Source organism: Marmota flaviventris, chromosome 3 (assembly GCF_047511675.1).
Source record: "Marmota flaviventris isolate mMarFla1 chromosome 3, mMarFla1.hap1, whole genome shotgun sequence".
NCBI lineage: Eukaryota > Metazoa > Chordata > Mammalia > Rodentia > Sciuridae > Marmota > Marmota flaviventris.
Window position 1 is genome coordinate 40,596,891 of NC_092500.1, and position 20,713 is coordinate 40,617,603.

The 20,713-nt window shown below is 34.8% G+C and overlaps 1 protein-coding gene across 1 annotated transcript in view; it reads right to left on the minus strand.

The window, feature by feature from the left end:
• Positions 1-20,713, minus strand: part of Nav3 (neuron navigator 3) — a 342,152-nt gene that overhangs the window by 81,777 nt on the left and 239,662 nt on the right. Inside the window, exons 13-16 of the mRNA XM_027928253.2 lie at positions 8,245-8,377; positions 7,209-7,479; positions 5,537-6,245; positions 3,160-3,648 (exon numbers count right to left, since the gene is read on the minus strand). Of these exons, the coding sequence (XP_027784054.2) occupies positions 3,160-3,648; positions 5,537-6,245; positions 7,209-7,479; positions 8,245-8,377 (1,602 nt within the window). The remainder of the gene's footprint in view (positions 1-3,159; positions 3,649-5,536; positions 6,246-7,208; positions 7,480-8,244; positions 8,378-20,713) is intronic.

A 20,713-nucleotide genomic window follows, 5' to 3' on the forward strand; every position in this document is an offset into this window, starting at 1 on the left:
AGATGTGCCTAGATTAAATGAGAAATGGCCTGTGAAAACAGAGGAAAAGAGGGTGTCAACAACAAAGTGGGACAAGTCTAAGGATTCTGCTATTATCTCTGGCATGTGGACAGCAGAGAGAAAAATTAATTGAATTTGCAGAATTATAGCTCTTTCTTTTAAATCTTCAAATGATCAAAATTAAATACATAGGATATGCATAATGGGGATGACAAAACATGAATGAAAAGACATTTACTTAATCACTCAAAATCAAAGCTAAAATGTTTTCTTCAATGTATACTCCATTAGCATTGTCACAGATAGCATCTGAAGGCTTCACACAACTTTAACATTATTTATTGGGAATGTCCACTTATGGTAATTACTATGCAGAGGACTGTTCCAGGATATATCTTGACTATAGACATTTTCTTAGTAGTATGAATAAACAAACAAAAAGAATCATATTGAACAAATATGAGAAATCTCCAAATATGAACTACATTATGCTAAAGTATTTATGTGGTCATAAGCCATTTTAAAGATCATCTGTTTCATGTGTGCAAATTAAAGTTTAATGCTGCAGGGAAGATTTAAAAATAGATATTCTTTGACAATGTGAAACAGTTGTATAAAAATTATGTGTATATATCACAAGGCAATTTAATAAAAAAATTTAAATTTATCAAAGTAATTTAAAGCTTTAGGTAGAACTCTCCATTCAAATCTGGATGTTACGGATTTTATTATGTAGACTTTCTGTAAACCCTCAGTGGTTGCCAACTCATATACCAGGGAGGGCCAGGTAAGGAGTTGCAATGAGTAAAGTAGGGGTTCCATCAAGGTAGTTTGCCTAAAGTCCATGGTTGTGCAGAAAGACTAGAGCATGGTTGTCAGATTTGACATTCAATAATGAGCCAGAAATTTGCATAGTTGGTTACTATTTTAAATTATTTAGAGTTTGATTAGATCTGAAAAAATACAAAAAAACAAATGGGACTATTATGGCACAAAGGCTACCAGTGATCTAGAATTGCTACAGAGGGAAAGTTATAAAAAAGAAATGTGTTTTATTATTCATTCATTTATTATTTATTTATTTCACAAATTTTAAGGAAAAAGAATTTAAACTAAAATTAAAATCTGTATGAAAACCCACTGACTTAATATAAATATAGGATATGAAAATCAAACTATTGTCATAAACTTACAGATTTCTCTATTGTATATGTCTAATTAATTTCCTTTAAATATTTACACTTTAACACACTTTCTGTCAGATATGGCTCTATTATTTCCTTAGCATTCTCTACATGCTGCTGTCCAATTAAGTCAGAACCACGAACTGCATCCAATTTCCTCTCCAAAGATCAAAAACTTCCTTACATGCATTTTAAAGGGTTAAACTGCGATTGCTTGCAGTTTCATTCCTAAGAAAATGCAGAATGTTTTATATCAAAAAATTATTCCATCCATTAATTTGCTGGGACTAATTAACATCTCTTATATACTATACCTATGAAGGTATTAACATTTATTTTATGTGGCTTATTGTCCGTGAATGCATTTTTAAGACTCAAAGATAAAGCATTCATTTATCAAAAATTGGTTCACAGTGTATTTTGGAAAAAAGTCTTTATTTGGTTTGCTTAATATTATGGAATTCCCATTTGTAAAACTGGCCTATTTCCAAGATTAATCAACCATTAAAAAAAGATTTGCTTAAAATGAATAAGTAACTACATATTTGTATATTTCTATAGTGAAACTTCATATTGAACTCAGCTAAAATATAGATCATACTAAAATGTCAAAACTGTCTTTCACTTATAGCTATAAAACTCATCAATCTTAAGATGTGATTTTTGACTTGAGGGTTACTGGGTTACAATTAATTACCTGACTATATTTTTTTTGTGTTTAACATCTGAATGCTGAGGAAGGAGGTTGATGGCCAACTTGCTGCAGTTACCTTCATAATTTAAAAGTAATCTGTTTTTGGAGGGTGTTTCTGGATAATAAATAATAACCTATTTGTAGTATGCTTGATCTGGCTGTCAACTTGCTATTTGGATTCCCCACATCTGACTTATAACTTATGATACATTCATTAAAATTGGCTATGAAAATTTATAATTTGACTTAATTTTTAGAAGTTTTATAAATGACCTGTTATGATGCCCATTTACCTTAGAAGTTCTGAAACTAGAATCTGCAATGTTTTTGGAAGCCTAACTTCTTTGATGAAAAAATCAAACACTGGTTGTATATGCTGTTTACAGTAGCAAAACCAAAGGAAAATGTATCAAAAATTTTCAATGACCAGAGTGTTACCCAAATAGTACATTAACACATGTGGCCAAGACTATTTGTGAAAGCTTTAAGTGTGCCAAGAAACAAGTAGGGGAAAAGTGGCAGTTTTAAGAATTTTTAAAAGAAATTTTCCCAGGCGTAAGAGTCGGTATCAATTATTTTAGGATTTTGGGGGTTGGTCAGTAGGATTCTAGAATCATTTTGTTCAACATTGACACCTTCTGGTAAGTGTATTAGTCACAGATGCTGCGTTATATTCTGTATTTTAAGTTAGAATTTATTAAACCAATGGAAATACTTGGACGATGATTAATTTTTAAGAGCCTTATTTACAAATGACACTGTATATAATTTTCTTTAAGAATTCAGGGCTGACAACTGACTTTTTTCCCCTCCAATTCCTAGGATTCCCCAGTGATCAGTTTGCTTTTTTTTTTTCATGTAGAAGCACAAATAAAACCAATTTAACATATTGCTCAGAGCATGATTATAGAATTCATTTAAATTTGGTCTTTAAAAATGTTTAAATTATCATAAGGAGCTTATGTTATCATGGAGCTCAAGCCAAATCATTAAAATGTCTTGAGACGTCATCACTCAATATATAAATATATGCTTTAAATGTTCACATTGCCTGCTGGCTATAAATGTACGCATTCATCTTGAGAAACTTAATTATCTAGCCACCCTACCCTTAATGGTGTTATTTCTCTGCAAATTTGGTATAAAAGAAAAGGCTAAGTCTCATCAATATTATGTCTTTCAATCTTGTATTGCTTTGCACAAACGTCACTCACATGGGGAGTTAGGCACGGTGCAGGGAGAAAGGGGTGAGACTTCAGCAATGCTTTCAGGAAAGCTCACCTTTCTGAGAGAGTAGATCTCACACTACCCGTTCTCATGAGCAGGCTCTGAACCTCGTGAGTGCCTGTGGTCAGTCCAGACAGGGAGCCATGATGGCTGAGGGGCAGGTCAATGGACTCAGAGCTCGTATGGAGGCTAGTCATGGACTGGTAACTCGGAGTGTCCTTGCTGCCGGCAGAGGAACTGCTCATATTGGCAGCCCACACAAGACCACCTGATGTGAAAGAGTGAACCGATGCTGGACTGGAGGCCAAGGAGTGACTTAAGCTTATAACATCTGTAGTTAAGTCTGAGGGTTTATTGAAGAGTGGGCTGCTGCTGCCACTTAGCCCTCCAGCACTGCCCATGCTGCCTGTACCAGACGACGGTGATTCCAGACTGCCTTGTCGCGCTAATGTGGTACTAGGGCTGGGCATTACTGAGGAGGATTTCACACCCTCCGTATTAGGTGCAGAGGCAGATTTGCCACCTGCCTTGGCACCAAACAACCTAAAAGAAAAACAAATAACAACTTCAGTTGTTCCAAGAAACTAATATCCACATTTAATATTTAGGGTTACAGTGCACAAGAGCCAAGTGTGCTGTGGTGTACTGAGCTACCAAGCACATCTTGTCTCTATGTTAAAGAACTTTATAGGCTTGGTTGTTTTATTAATTGAGTGCTCAAAATCTCTCATATCCTCATGGTGAGGGTTAAGTCAGCTCTGGGCTGCTACCTGGGGCAAGGAGGAAGCAGGCAAAACAAAGACCAAGCATGAAAGTTCTGGGCTTTCACAATTTAAGCGATCATAAGAATCTTTCATGCAAGTATTCTGATCATTCTTGAGGTTACCTATTTACAGAACCATTATAATGAAACAACTTCTACGCATTCGATATAGAACACTTAAATGAATTTTTTTTCTTTTTGACAGTTTATTCAGTATCTAAAAGGAATGCTTAAGGCAAAGTCTAGGAAGTTGCATTGAATATCTGGTGGCCTGGGTGCCTGTCAGGGAGTAGTTGGTCAGAAACGATATTGGACATTGTTGGCAACGTGTGAGTTTGTCCACATTTTCCCCTGGAAAGGCCAAAGGGTTTCGTGTCAGTTGCCAGGGCTCTTCAAATGCATATTTATAATAGACGTGAAACACAGTTGGTGCTAAGTTAAATATTGGAGTTTAGTTTAGAAAACATTTTAGTTTTGTAAATGAAGCAGATGATATAATCAGATTTATGTAAATATGGAAATAAAGTGATATGAAGTAATGGCATAATGATTACAGATTAAGTTGCAATGAAATCCATATTTTCTACAGTGAAATATTTTATGACGAATATGAGAAATTGTTTCATAGGTAATGGACCACAGGAGGGCACTATTTGCTTTTCCTTAAGCAATGCAAATATTTACTCTTGCTATAAGCTGTAATTTATTCTTTCCAATGAGGATCAACCTTTCAAAATGCCAGTTCTTCAGGATTAATATTTATATTGAGAATTGAACTTTCTAGAATTTAAAAAAATCAAATTTACTAAATGTTTTAAGACCAATTATTTCCAAAATATCAAAGGCCTTGGTTTAGTTAGCAGAATAAAAGCAACATTAAAAATATTGAGGTAATGAACTGTAAGTCATGCTCTATAATTTCTCAGATGAGAAAACAGACCCAGGTAGGTATAACTTATTTGTTTCAAGTTTTTAACTATATTTATTTTCCTGTTACTTAGGTTATTTAGAAACAGTTATATTTCTGAGAACTTCACCTATTTGATACCAAAGATCATACTGTTGCAGAAACCAATCATTTGCTTACCAGAGTCCTGACAAAGAAAGCTGATGAAGAACTAGAAAATAGCCTGTCATCCTATATCAAAATTCTGAATGTTTTCAAACCTTGCCAATCATATCATACCTTAATTTTCTTTAGTATGTCAAGATATGGTACTGTATGAATTTGCCCTATGTAATCTGTTATAAGAACACAGCATCATCTACATTATGACCATCAACTCATTAAGAACCAGCCATATCACAAAACATTGGAAGTCAGTGCTGATAGTCATAAAGACTGACTGCTTTGATTGATGAAAATCTACTGAAATTTTACAAGCTATTACTTTGTTTTAATCACTATCCCCGAGTATTGCTATCTGATTTCAATTCTCTTACATATGCTGTTTGTATTGCTAATACCACAACGATAATGCAATTGCAAAGTTTGACCATTTCTCAAAAGGAGCACTGCTTTTTTGCTACCTATGTATATGATCAGATTCTTAGAACTCTTTGCATTTTTATATATATACACACACACATATATAAATGTTTGTATATAGTATATGTATATGACATGTACATCCTATATTTTTTATGCATCATTTTGTATATCCTTACCTTCGAAATGTAGGTGAAGCAATATCTGGATACTTGGATCCTGGCTGCCTGAGCCCTTGAGTGCCACAGGCACTGGCAGAGGTGGGGCTGGATTTAGGGGAACCTGACAAAGAAACACTCTCTGAATCTGAGACTGCTACTTTTTCTTTCTCCTTGTCTGTTTGGTTGACAGTGACAGGGCTTGAGCGCCCCGACCCAATCTTAGTTGGTTCTCTTAGTTTTGAGGTGGTGGCACCAGCTGACTTGCTGCTGACATTGGAATCAATACTGCTGGTACTAGACCTGTGGCCACCTCGTCCAGGAATACCACTGGTGCTGGACTTTGAAGGGCGAGGCAAGCTGCGGTACTGTAGGGTGGTCTTGGAGCTCACATGCAGCACAACGTCATCTTGATTCTGTGAACCATCCAAACTGGTTTTCCTCCCTGCATTTGACTTCCCACCAATGGCGGCAGATTTGGGGATTTTGCCCAGTGTTGCTGAGCCGCTTGTTATAGTTGCTCCGCTGCTAGTGATCATAGTAGAAGACCCTACTCCACTTGGTTTCTTAAATCCAAATGAGCTGGTGGCAGTGGATCTTCCAATACCTGAGGGGGGCTTTTTCCCCTCATCTCCACTGCTTTTCCCTGCATCTGAAGGAGACCTTTGTAGGGAGGATCCTTTCAGGGGAGTTTTCCCTTTCTCAGAAGCTTTGGCATCATCGGTTTTCCCTAATTAATGAGAAATACACAAATATGGGTCTGCACATTTTGGTGTCATGCCTCTTCCTAAAGTAATGTATAAAATGAGAATGTTTCTTTATATTACTTCAGCTCCTAAATGTGAACTGCTTTAGATCTTGGCGTGCAATCTAACATATTGGGAGGACTGAGTGTGTAAGCACAAAAAAAAATTTTAGCTGTCAGAGGAAATTTGATCAGAGATGGAGGAGATAAAATGAAAACAAGTACTTATGCTATCTGTTAATATCTCATGTCTTGCAATTCTCATGCTTTAAAAGGATCACACTTTACCCGATCAAGCAAAATATTAGAGAAAGAAAATATAATACATCGAAATGATTATATTTGGATGACTTGTAACATCCATACTTCAGGTGACACTGTTTAATAAAAGTTTAATAAAAGTTAAATAACTGCTTAAAAAAAGTTAAGGGGAACGAAGAGTTAAAAAAAAAAAAAAGAAGGAAAAGGTGTGTTCTTTCAGAATTCTTTTACTCTTTTCTTTTAAAAAATCTAATCCCAAACAGGATCTTAAATATCCAGCATCCTAACCCATTAAATTAGTGTGACTGCTTATGTCCCTCAGAGTTTGTGATGAAGCTCAGTGGCATAACTAACATAAATATTATAAATTTTCCTAATGAAGTTAGAACAGATGGAGGTACACTGTTGATTCAGTAACCTTATTTTATTTCTCCATGACCATAAATGATCACAAAACACTAAGACACTCCAGATCCCCAAACTGTGAGGGAGGTCTCTAAAGCATGCCTAGATGGTCATATTCATGTCATATTCATGAAAAAAGTGTGTGAAATTTAGTTAAAATGTTATTTAAGTATATGGAGAAGAATCTGATTTTAAAAGAGAGCTATTTTTAAAGAAAATAAAACTGAATTAAAACAATAAATTAAAGCACTTTTTGGAACAGCTGCCAAGTGCCAGGCCTACCAGGAGTCTTGAGTGCACTTGTCCCAGCTTTCTGTCTGGCTGGAGTCCCTCCCTGGGTGGATGTGCCTCTCCTCCAGGAACCCGTTTGAGAAACAGACAGGGAAGCTTTCTGGCTGGTCTTCTCAGGGTCCTCAGGAAGTCCCGAGGAGCTACTCTTCCACTTGCTACCTCCATCACCATGACTGTCAAAATCCTCTTCTATTTTTTTCAGCTCTTCGGGACTGTCCCAGGTCTCATCTGCTGCGGAACGTTTCTCCGAATCCGTCTTCAGCTATGAAGAAAAATATTTCAGAAAAACTCTATGCAGAAAAATCTATAAAGTGAATTAGGCACTGGAATGCTTTCCCAGATAACTGGTTTAAAAAAAACGCTGCACTGATTTATACGTCTTCAAAAGGATTCCTGAGACGATTCTATTTTTATCTATGTCTTCATTTAGGTTTCATTAATTTTAGCCACATAATTCTCACTTGCACAGATTAGAGAATGTCAGGATAAATATGTGCAGAAAAACCTAATTAAACACTCCAGAAAGGAAGGAATTTTCTGTGTCAAATGTAACAAGGAAAGGTAAGACAAGATAAAACTTAATCATTTAATGTCCATTCTTGACTTGCCATTAGTACATAAGAACTCATAATTCATTTCAGGGATCAAAATAAAATTAATCAAGCACTATCCAAAGGTTGGCTGTTTGGAACAGATATATCAATATTAATAGGAAACACGTGACAACATAGCTCTTTCTAGGTTAAATGATAAAAATAGGAAATACATATATGTAAGCTGCTTTCTATGATCAAAATTAGGCTGAGGTGCACATTGTTGCAAATCCTAAGGCTGTAGCTCTAGCAAAGACTAAGATAAAGACACTTTGGGGACCAGGGAAGCAAAATGAATCCTTCTTAGCTCTGGCTTAATCAGTTAATGCAATTATTTCAGGGTAGGAGGCTGTGCTACGACTTAATCTAATACAAAATAATTTTGGGGAAGAAAGTGGCAGAAGCAGTGGTAAAAGAAAGTAGGTGACTCCTACCTGAGTGTTCTTTCTGGAAGGGACAGTGATGTTGGAATAAGAGCTGACTGAAGACGTGGTGTTCAGGTCATCAGTGCTGATGTTATCGAGGGTGTCACTCAGGCCACTGCTCACAGAACTGCTATCATCCCAGCTAAAAGCAAGACATACAATAGTAATGAGTTCAACCCAGGACACACAGGGCAAGTCATTACATTTTCATAATACGTTGATCAGGTATTAGGAAGGCAATCTTTTTTTTTTTAATCTTATGATGAAATGATGAAATATTACTTATTTCCCACTTTGGGAAAAATCATGGAAATTGAGTGCCTACCTGTGAAAAACCTTATCTGAAATTTAGAAAGAACCAGTGTCTACAGTAGATCCAAGTTCCAGGGGAACTTGTGGAATTAATGAAAACACTGATGCAAGTATTGCACAATATCAGGAAAGAATAATATTCAACTGGCTTTTCTTTTTCTCCCTAAAAAAACCCCCCAGAAATTATAAAGCATGGTTCATTCAACCTTTGTTGTAAAAATGTTAAAAAAAAGAAACCTGTGTTATAGTCATAAACCAGAAGGTCATTTTTCATTCTTTTTTCCTACCCTAGTATCTCTTTCTAATGATTCACCAACCCTTAAATATTGAGATTCATTCAATCATATCGTCATCAGTCAGAATTCTGAATAATATACAATATTCTCCTTTCTAACTTTCCTGCTTTTGGTCTTTTCTAGTACAACCTCGCCTGCTAAATCTGGGACAGTGATTAAAAATTCACATCTGGCCATGACACTACCCTGCTACTCTCTCAAAATCTCTCCTTTCCCAAGCCCTAGATTCTAAAACAAAATATATTTGCTTCACAGGGTGCATGGCAAAATCCACTTTTGGTATAAGAGAAATATCTAGAATTCTGAGCCTATTTTTTTTCATCTAACCAAGAATTATCTGGACTGTATTAATACTCCTGTGCAGGCTAACAGACTCCTTCACTTAATCAATGTGTTAGATAGTACAGAAATAATGTAGGATGAGCAGAGTCACCTGAAGGAGAGTGGGGACTCTGCTCTGCCAGGGGGTGAAACATCGTCCCTTTGTTTACTGACTGGCTCTCAATGAATTATGAAATATTATCACTTATCTGTGCTATGTTAAATGAATCTTTGCATATTAGATTCAGAAATAATATATAGGGAAAAGATAGTCTCATGAAACAGACAGGTTGCTTTAGATATCCTGTAAATAATCCAACACTGAAGAGTGTACTCATAAGGAAAACATGAACAAAACTCCAAAGGAGTGATTAATGTATTTTTGAGCTACATGATAAGTTAAAAATAATAGTGATGTATTCAGATCACACATGATACTGCCCAAAAAATTGAATTTATAGAACTATCACTAATGATGATCCTTCCTTGCGTATGTATTTTGCTTGAGATTTTATAACACCTCATGATTGCTAAATACTTATAAATAAATGAGATTATTATCAATAACAATTATTTTTCAATGTCAGCAAATTATGTATTTTCTGTCATTTTAGCAAATATCTGTCATCTGTGGAATACCTTCTGTATATTTTATTTTGATAGTTTCTTACATCTGGAGCCATAAGATCCCAAAGTAGAATATAAAGGAATTCACACTTCCAGACTCCTGACAGACAGCAGCATAGGTTCTATCTACCATTTATGCCCACAGAATCACAAAGGAGAAAAACCATCTTTAGTGAACAAGGTAGCAGAATTGTTTGAGTCTTTTCCATCAGCTAGAAGAGTCATTTAGTTCTTCCCTATTAGCACTGGAAGATATCTGGCCTCTTATTCTAAGAGTCAGAGGTACCCACTGGTATCAGAGTCAAGGTGTATGGTTTTCTAAGAGCCCAGTTCTCCAATCAGCCCCCAAATCCAAAGAGCCTTCTAACATGATGTAATTCCAAAGCAAATTCTGTATTTTGCAATTAAGAACCTCAATCAATACATTCATAATTCATAAAACATCATTCATTTTTTATTATATTTAATTTTTAATGTTTTTATATATTAAGTAATTCACATAATACCTTCTCACAGGAATATGTGCATATCAATTATAAAAACATAAATATGCACTTGGATAACCACTAGTATAAAATAAAACTCAGGCTCATTAACAAGAAAGATATCAAGTTAATGAGAAGATAAGCCACAGACTGGAAGAAATATTTATAAAATACATATTTAATGAAGTACTTTTGCTACTCAAAAGACATAAAGAGTCTCAAAAACTCAACAATACAAACAAGTCAATTAAAATGGGCCAAAACTTAACAGACACCTCAGTTAAAATGATACACAGATGTGTATGAGCATATGAGCATATGAAAAGATACTAAAGACTGTGTCATTAGGAATTGCAAATTAAAACAATAGTTACCTATTCACCTAGGATGGCTAAAATACAGAAAATGATGGCCAAATGCTGATGAGGATGTGAAATACTAAAACCCTTATTCATTGTTGGCAGGAAGAAAAAAGACATTTTGATAGTTTCTTATAAAAATAAACCTATTACACTGTATGATCCAGAAACTGCACTCTTTGGTATTTCAAATGAGATAAAAATTCACATCCACACAAAACCTGAACAAAGACATTTATAGTAGCTTTATTCACAATTGCCAAAACTTGTAAGCAACCAAGAAGTCCTTCATTAGATAACCGGGTGAAGGAATATTATTCAGCATTCAAAAGAAATCATGTATCCAAATACAAAAAGACACAGAGGAAACTTAAATGCATGTTACTAAGTGAAGTAAGCCAATCTGAAAAGGCTACATACTATATTTCCAAACATAATTTCTGGAAAAGGCAGACTATGGATATATATATATCATATGGCAGACTATGGATATATATATATGAATGAAGGAAGCAGGGGCTTTCAGGGGTTGGGAGAGAAGGATAAAGAGGTGAAACATGAAAGATTTGTAAGGTAACAAGACTATTCCTGTGTTATACCAAAATGGCTGATACATATCCATACATGTTTTCCCAAACTCATAGGACATACAGTATCCAGAGCAAATACTAATGTAAACTTCCGAATTGGGGAAATAAGGATGTGTTCATGAAGGTTCATTAATTATAACAAATATATCACTCTGGTGGAAGATGTTGTTATTTGGAAAGGCCCTGATGCATGGGGGTAAGGGGTACATAGAAAGTCTCTTAACTGACTGCTCAAACTTAATAAAAGATTAAGACTAAGGAAGGAAGGAAGGAAGGAAGGAAGGAAGGGAGGTAGGTAGGGAGGGAGGGAGGGAGGGAGAGAGGAAAAGAGGGAGGGCTGGAGGGACAAGTCTTTGTCCAAACAGGGCTTGCCATGTGGCCTCAATCTGCTTTTTTAGCTTAGATTTTACTTCCTCTGTCTTGTGTTCTGCACTAGGACTTGGGACTGTGTGTGCTTTCAATCACTTCTGCTTTGAGGATCTGTCCCCGCCAGCTCTCTGACCAAGCCGCACTTGGCTGCATGCCTCAGTTCAGGGGCTTGTCTTCTAGGAAGATGCTTACTCTCTGTTCTCAGGAAGACTTAAGTACATCTTCTATACTGTCATGACACACTCTTGGACTGGATTTAGCATATTGTTTTATAAAAAAAAAAAGGTGGACCATTAACCAATATGTATCCTGAGCTCAGAATTATGAGGTTTTTTTTTTCTTTGACTCACTACTTACTGGCAAGGGAAATGCATAACATTTCAGTGTTGAATAAAAGTCTTGAATTTTGTTGAGATTAAGCGAAAGACAGTTACTGAGGTAATCTCTCATACTTAACATGAGTTTTTAAGAAATATCTACCATCCTATGTTCTATATTCAAAGAGTGAAATTAAACAGAAATGTAAAATTTTTTTTTTAATTTTTTATTGTTGGCTGTTCAAAACATTACATAGTTCTTGATATATCATATTTCACAATTTGATTCAAGTGGGTTATGAGCTCCCATTTTTACCCCATATACAGATTGCAGAATCACATCAGTTACACATCCATTGATTTACATATTGCCATACTAGTGTCTGTTGTATTCTGAGCATTTTAGTGACATTTTCTCTGACAGAAAAGCTAGACATCAAAATTTCAATAGCTTTTTACTGATATAAATCCTGTATCAATTAATATAAAGTTAAATGCTACAACTACTACTGTAATCATAGCATGTACTTTTGTATTTGCTTAAAAACCATTTAATGTCTCAAATGAACACAATGTACCTTTGTGGTTAAAATTACATACATGAATGATTCCAAAATAAGTCAAAAATTTTCACTCAATAGAAAACTGAAACATTATCTAACAAACATATAAAAGAACAAATTTCAAATTTAGTTTGTTGTAATTGAATAAAACCAATGGATTCATGGGGTTAAGGTCTTGTATTTGACCTTTTTAGAGTTACACAACTAATATGCTTACTGCATTACACAGTTCTGACTTTCCCATCTCAGTGTTTTGTGGAATGTAAATGAATCATTTCCATGAACCACTTTATACTATCTTACATTCTTCTAGCTCCTCAAACTGCTTTCCCTCTAAGATCTCAAACTCCAAAATCTCACTTTTTGGCAATACTCTTCTGTTTTCTAGCACTCTAAAACTATTGTGTTCTACTTTTTGTGTCCAGTTTTATTTTTTCTTTTAACTCCACTCATCCCTTACTAAATGATGTGGGATTCAAAGATGTTGAAACCAAAAGATAGCCTGAGTGAAGGCTTAATCAGTACACTATTAATAGTTCTCCTTCCTCCTTAATAGACTTTTATATCAATCTTAATCCTGTGTTAATTCAAATGTATGTTTTATTCATTCATATTGTTTTAGTCATTTTCTGTTTCTGTGACAAAATTCCTGAGGCTGGGTATTTTACAAAGAAAAAGGGTTGTGACTTGGGAGGCTGAGGCAGGAGGATCACGAATTCAAAGCCAGCCTCAGCAATGATGAGATGCTAATCAACTCAGTGGGACCCTGTCTCTAAATAAAATACAAAATAGGGCTGGAGATGGGGCTCAGCGGTTGAGTGTCCATGAGTAGTTCAATCCCAAGTACCAAAAAAAAAAAAAGAAAGAAAAAGGGTTTATTTAGCTCATAGTTCTGGGGATTCAAGAACAAGGTACTGGCATTGGTCTAGCACTGGTGAGGGATTCTGGCCACACCACAACATGGCAGATGATATTACTGGGCGGGTGAGTGCAGAGGAAGAGATCATAGGGCAACCAAGAAAGCCAGAGAGATTCAGGGGCCAGGCTTACTCTTTGTATAACAATATGTTACCATGGGGTTAGGTGGAGTCCCATGAGAACTACATTAATCTCTTTCCCCCGATAGCCCACTCCAGTGACCTAATCATTTTCCACTAGGTCCCACTACCTCTATACCATCACAGTGAAGACTGAATTCAACTCAGAGACTTTGGGAGCTTCAGTCAAATGATACCCAAACCACAGCATACATTTTAGAAGATAGCAAGAAAGTCAATTAATTATAATGAACAAATGCTTATAGATTTAAGTTATTTAACTCCAGATAATTTCTCTGGACTGCTCAGAAATTCTAACTTATATGAAAGTAATTCTCTTCCAAAGGCACAGTTTTAATTTCTCTCCTTCTTCCTCTTGATTCTAAGATTTTCTCACTAAAACTGTCATCAAATTACTTTAAAATATTTCAATAACATCCATGAATTGAATGATTGCTCTCCTTTAAATATATTACATAATCTCCCCAAAACTCTATAATGCAGGCATTATTATTATTACCTTCATTTTAAATCTCAGGATGAAGAGGCTCAGGTCAGTTAAGTCACATGTCAAGATCTCATGATGGTAGAGATGGGAATTGAACCCAGGAATTCTGACACTAAAGCTTGGTTAGCATTATGCTGCCCTGCCTTCTTGAAATATGTCAATGATAAGCATTTATATTTAGGCTCTTAGCTTCACCTGAGTCTTCCTAGTCCTTTACTTATTTCCTTTTCTTTGGGATTTCTTTACATCTGTCAGTATTCTGAACTTATCTTAGTTTTAGTCAGCTTTTTTGCTGTTGTGACTAAAGGATCTGACCAGAACAATTATAGAGGAGGAGAAATTCATTTGAGGGCTCATGGTTTCAGAGGTCTCAATCCACAGACAGCTGACTTTATTCCTCAGGTCTCCAGGTGAGGCAGAACACCATGTAGCAAGAGTGTGGTGAAGGGAAGCAACTTATATTGTGATCAGGAAGCACATAGAGAGACTCTACTTACCAGATACAAATATATACCCAAAGCCATGCCCTAATTCCCACTTCCTCTAGCTATACCCTACCACTTCAGTTACTACTCAGTTAATCCCTATGGGGGACTAATTTACTGATTGGGTTAAGACTCTCACAACCCAATCATTTCACTTCTGAACCATCTTGTATTGTGCCACACGTGAACTTTTGGGGGATGCCTCACATCCAAATCATAACAATCTTCTTAAAACATTTTAGAAATTCTTCCTTGGAAACTGCCCACCTTCCACAATTTTGATACCCAAATTCACATCTCTAATCCAGAATGCTCTCCTGAATACAAAATCAGCATTCCCTGCCTTATTTGGACCGGTTTTCAAGGATGTGCTGTCAACATCTCAAATGTACTCTATTTAATTAACATCATTTCTCTTCAAAAATTCTTCTCCCTTTTCATTAATTGGCATTACCTGCCAATCATTCTGCCTTTAGTACATTACTCTTCTGTTTCTTCTCAGCACCATTATCAAGATCTTTAGTCTTCAATATTATTCAGCTTGGTGGGGAATACACCTCCCTTTTGTTCCACATTCTTATTTCTACACTTGGCCCTCATTCCATAAAACCTATTAGTCAGCAATAAACATAAGTTCCTCTCCTTGAACAGCTCAATGTTTACTGGGGAGGAAAACAGTTTCAAGGAATGATTATAACATGAATTGGTGTTATAATGGAAGTGAGAGTAAATATTGGCAAGACAGAACCAATATTATTTCTTTGAAGAGTTGACAAATTTCTTCCTGATAGAAATATTACAGTAATGACCACAAGACCAACTACTATGCTAATTAGTAGCATTGCCACCTGTTATAATCATTCATTTTCTTGTGCATTTTCTATCTTCTTGATTACAGTACAAATTACTCAAAATAAGGAACTGTGCTTTATCTCTATAGCCCTAGCATATATCATAGTGTCTGTTATTGAACAGATGACTAAGATTTATTTGTTAAATAAATAAACCAGTTTTGCTTTTGAAAACACTGCTTCTATTAAGTGATCTTAAATTGGATTAAATCCAATAATAAACACAGTATTGAGGAAAAAAAATGTTTGAGTTTGGCTTTATTGTTTTGGTAAGTAAACTTGAAGGAATAAATTTTGATTGATGACAGCATTATTTTCCCAATCTTCAAGTTTTATGACCTTGACTTTGGTTTCTTCTTTGGTTTCATAAACATCGGATTTCTCCCTAGTTGGGATGCAATTAATCCTGCTTGTTATGGCATGGTTAATTAAGTTGAAAAAATCTTCAGAGAGAACATTTTTTAATGAAAAAATTATTAACATAATTAGCTTTAAGTTCTCAAATCTCATCAAAATATTTTCCCATCCTTTCATTTTTAATTGCATTAAGATAGGATAAGAATTCTGGACTACATTCTTTATAAAAGGGCAGCTCTTCATCCCTGCCAACTCTTCATATCTGCCAAGTCCGAAATGAATATTTGACTAAATTTTCCCTTAACAATTCATGACCTCTCCATAAATTTAATTCTGTGGATCTTATCCACATACCTTACATTAAGGCATTGTATTGTTTCCTGTTTTGAAATACTCTGAATCAAGCTATTAAGAATATTCACACACCAGTCTTTACATGGACATGTTTCTTGGGTGAATACCTAAAAGTGCAGGTAGTGGGTGAATGGAAGAAAATGTAAACTCTTTTCCAAAGTGTTCATATAACTTTACATTCTTTTAAAAAATATTTTTCTTAGTTGTAGTTGGCCACAATACCTTTATTTTATTCATTTATTTCTATGTGGTGCTGAGGATCGAACCTAGTGCCCCACATGTGCTAGGCAAGGGCTCCATCGCTGAGCCACAACCCCAGCCCCTAACTTCACATTCTTAACCTAAGACAATTTTAGTAGTTCCATAGCCTTGTTAATTCTTGGTACTGTCAGTTTTTGTAATATTAGCCAATCTACTTGTATATCATCAAGATGTTAATTTGCATTTCCCTGATGACCAAGGATGCTGAACAATGGTTTATGTTTCTGGTGACATGCATGTTCAAATTTTTTATTGGGTTATCTTATTGTTGAGTCATAATATTTTCTGCATATTTTGTATACAGATTCTTTTCAGATACATCTAATGCAGATATTTTCTCTCAGTCTGGCTGAAAAATGAAATTTATAATTTTGATAAAGTGGAAGAATTGTTAATAGTTCACAATGTAGTTTTTCCTACAAAGAAATCACTGTCTTGCCTAAGGTTGCAAAGATTTTTCTCCAATGGTTTCTAGAAGAATTATATTTTAGCTGTAGCTTTTACATTTAGGTATGTGATAAAATTTGAAATGGCAGTACACAAGTTTTCTAATGTATAGATACATATTTTATTCAAAATCTTTTGATGAAAGGATTATTCTTTTCTTGGTTTATCTTGGCACATATACCATTAAAAACTATTTGATCATATAGGTGTGGGTCTATTTCAAGATTCTCTGTTCTGTTCCAATGATCTACATGTGCATTTTTTTGATAAATATCACACTCTCTTGACCCTGTATCTTTAGATTATGTCTTGAAATTTGGCAATATACATCAACCAGATGTGTACTTAACTTCTTTTGTAAAATTGATTTAGCTATTTAGGCCTTTATATTTCCATTTAAATTTTAGAATCAGCTTCTCAGCTTCTATGGAAAGCCTGGTGGTGTTTAACTGGTATTACAATGAATCTAGAGATTCAGGTAAGAAATATTAATATCTTAATAATTTTGAGTTGCTCAATTCGGAAACAAGAAGTATCTCTCCATGTATTTTGACCTTTATTTTCTTTCAGTAATAATTCCTGAGTAAATCATGTTTTCTTTTGTCATGTGTCATAAATGACAAATTTAAAATTTTCATGTTTCAACTTTTTGTTGCTAGTATTTAAGATACCACTGAATTTTGAATCTTGGCTTTCTATGATACATCCTTGCTGAATTCACTAATTGATATTAATTTATTTTTCTTCTCTTTTTTTTGGTGCTAGTGCTAGGTATTGAAGCTCTCATTTTAAAACCAGTTCCTTTGTCATTTCTTCATTCAATTTTTTCATGTCAACTGTAAACAAAGTTAGTTTTACATTTTCTTGGTAATGTGTGTGCTCATTCTGATATACTTAAATATTAAAGCATCATCAAGATGCTGGGGCAGTGGTACATGCTGCCTGGAATTCCAGCAGCTGAGGCAGTAGGACCATGAGTTCAAAGCCAGCATCAGCAGAAGCGAGATGCTAAGCAATTTAGTGAGACCCTGTCTCTAAATTAAATACAAAATAAGGCTGAGGATGTGAGTCCAATCCAGGATGAATGTCTCTTACTCATAACTAACAAAAAGATGTTTTTCCCATGTGATGATTAACACTGTCTTAATATTTAAGTTCAGAAAGAAAATTCAAGAAATAACGGATACTATAATATCAAGGAACAGAAGAACAAATAAAAAACTTGATTTAGATTTTCAGTGAAAGTTCTTGAGAAAATTTATAGTATGGGAAAATATAAAATGAAGATTTATATCACAATTCAAATTAAATTCCAAATGACTTCAGAATGAAAAGTAGAAGACTATCTTGGGAAATATATATTTCTGCTCTCTAAACAAGGAAGAATTTTCAAATAATAAAAGCAATGAAGAGCATCATAAAGAAACCAACTAGACTTTAAAAAACATGTTTTACTTTCTGTTGGAAACGTGATCTGAAAGTGAAAAGATAAAATGCATAAAAGGTTTCTATTGCATCTAAAATGCAATAGAAAATATTTAAAATTCTTACTGTCTAGAGCTCAAAGTAGTAAGAATAATACTAAGTGTCTAGAGAAAAATGGCAAAGAATATTAATATAGTATGCACAAAGAAAACTTTCAAATATTCCAAAATCATATGAATAAATTTAGTTTCATTAATAGGTAAAGGTGCTAGCTAATAAACAATTAACACATGCAGATTCTTACTAGTGACTAGATACTATTTCTGGGCATTTTCTAGTAACTGAATTAATTTTCACAACAGCCTAACAAGTTTAACACTGCTGTTATCTTCAGATGATAGAGGAGGAGACTGAGACTCCTAGAGGTCAAATAACCCACCCAGTTTCTCACACATAGTAAATAATGAGTTTTTAACCATATTTCTCAGCTTTCCACATTGACCACACCAATTTGCAGTCCCACCAGCAATGAACAAGTGTACCCTTTTCCCCACATCCTCGCCAGCACTTGTTGTTGTTTGATTTCATAATGGCCGCCAATCTTACTGGAGTGAGATGGTATCTTAGGGTGGTTTTGATTTGCATTTCTCTGACTGCTAGAGATGGTGAGCATTTTTTCATGTACTGTATACGGGGGAAAAATGGGAGTTCATAACCCACTTGAATCAAATGTATGAAATATGATATGTCAAGAGCTATGTAATGTTTTGAACAACTAATAAAAAAACATATTTCTCCAGATACAGAGTACAGTTAGTTAACCACACAATAAAAATGCTAATGGTGATATAGCAATTTTAACCCATTGGATTAGTAAAGATTATCCCAAGGGTTAACAGTATTACTTGATATTGCCAAGGCTGATATGATAGAGATACATATATATTAAGTACTGGTAGAAACATATCTTGTATAATATTTTGAGGGTATTTTACAATATCTTATCAAATGTCTTAAAACTACTTGAAAATTTGACCTTGGAGTCTATTCTAAATAAATATTTAGACTTGAGAACTAAGATTTATTTAGAAAGATCTTCATCCCATCCCAGCATTCTTTTTTTTTTTTTTTTAAGCAACTAAAAGGAATGAATCACTGATGCATGCAACAATCTGGCTAAAATTCAAATTTGTTAAGTGAATGAAGGCAGACTGAATATGCTATATACTGTATAATTCTATTTATGTGATTTATTTAAAAAAAGGAAAAACTAGAGAGATAAGGACACATAGTGAAGGTCAGTGATTAGGAGTGAAGGAGTGAAGGTTTGTGGTGGTGGTCACATGGCTTGCTGCATAGATTACAACACAGAAGAGTACAAATTTTATAGAATGTCAAGGGAAAAAAGTAAACATTTAGGCAGATTACTATTTGAATATACACTAGATCAGTAGCTATTCTAAAAAGAAAATGATTGTTGTAGCATGCTTTTTAGATTGTTGGTGTTCAGTATCTCAGTGGGGCTAATTTCAGTTATCTGGTGATGCATTTCTAGCTCTGTAGCCCACATTTACCTCTGGATTCACCCTTAGAGACAAACAGGCTTGAAAACAAGTGTGATATAGATTCAACTTATTTATTTTTTCTGTTTTTTAATGAGTAGGAATTGTGAAATATTAATTAAGTAATGGTATAAAAATTTGCAGGCTTAAAGATGATTTTAGAGGAAAATATCACTCTCGAGAAAAATTCTATTGTAGGTAATCTTTCAGCACACTCCTATTTTTTTTTTTTTTGATTTATTATTATTTTTATTTTAAAATATCTTAGCTAACATTTTTTTTTTAAATTTTTTATTGTGGGTTGTTCAAAACATTACAAATTTCTTGACATATCATATTCCACACTTTGATTCAAGTGGGTTATGAACTCCCACCTTCACCCCATACACAGATTGCAGAATCACATCAGTTACACATCCATTGATTTACAAATTGCCATACTAGTGTCTGTTGTGCTCCACTGCCTTTCCCATCCTCCACCCTCCCCCCTCCCCACCTCCCCCCTCCCCTCCCCTCCTCTCTCTCTACCTCCTCCACTGTATAACCCTGAGGGTCTCCTTCCATTACCATGCAATTTCCCTTCTCTCTCCCTTTCCCTCCCACCTCTCATCCCTGTTAAATGTTAATCTTCTTCTTCTATTTTTTGATGTAGAAGCACTTCATATGGCAGGTATTTGAGTCAGCCTTTTTGATATTTCATATCACTGAGTCAACTGTCCTACTTAATCATGAACAAAAGAGAAATTCTGTTAAAAATAACATTCCTATACTTCAGACATTCAACACTAACTTCAGTCTCAATCTGCTACTCTATTCAATTTTTTCATTAATGAAATCAAGGAACAGGCTTACTACTGATTCCCTCCTGGTGTACTCTGCTCCAATGCTAATCCAGTTATAACCATGACAATGTTTCTACTAACATGACATTTTTTATTTCTACAGAAGCACC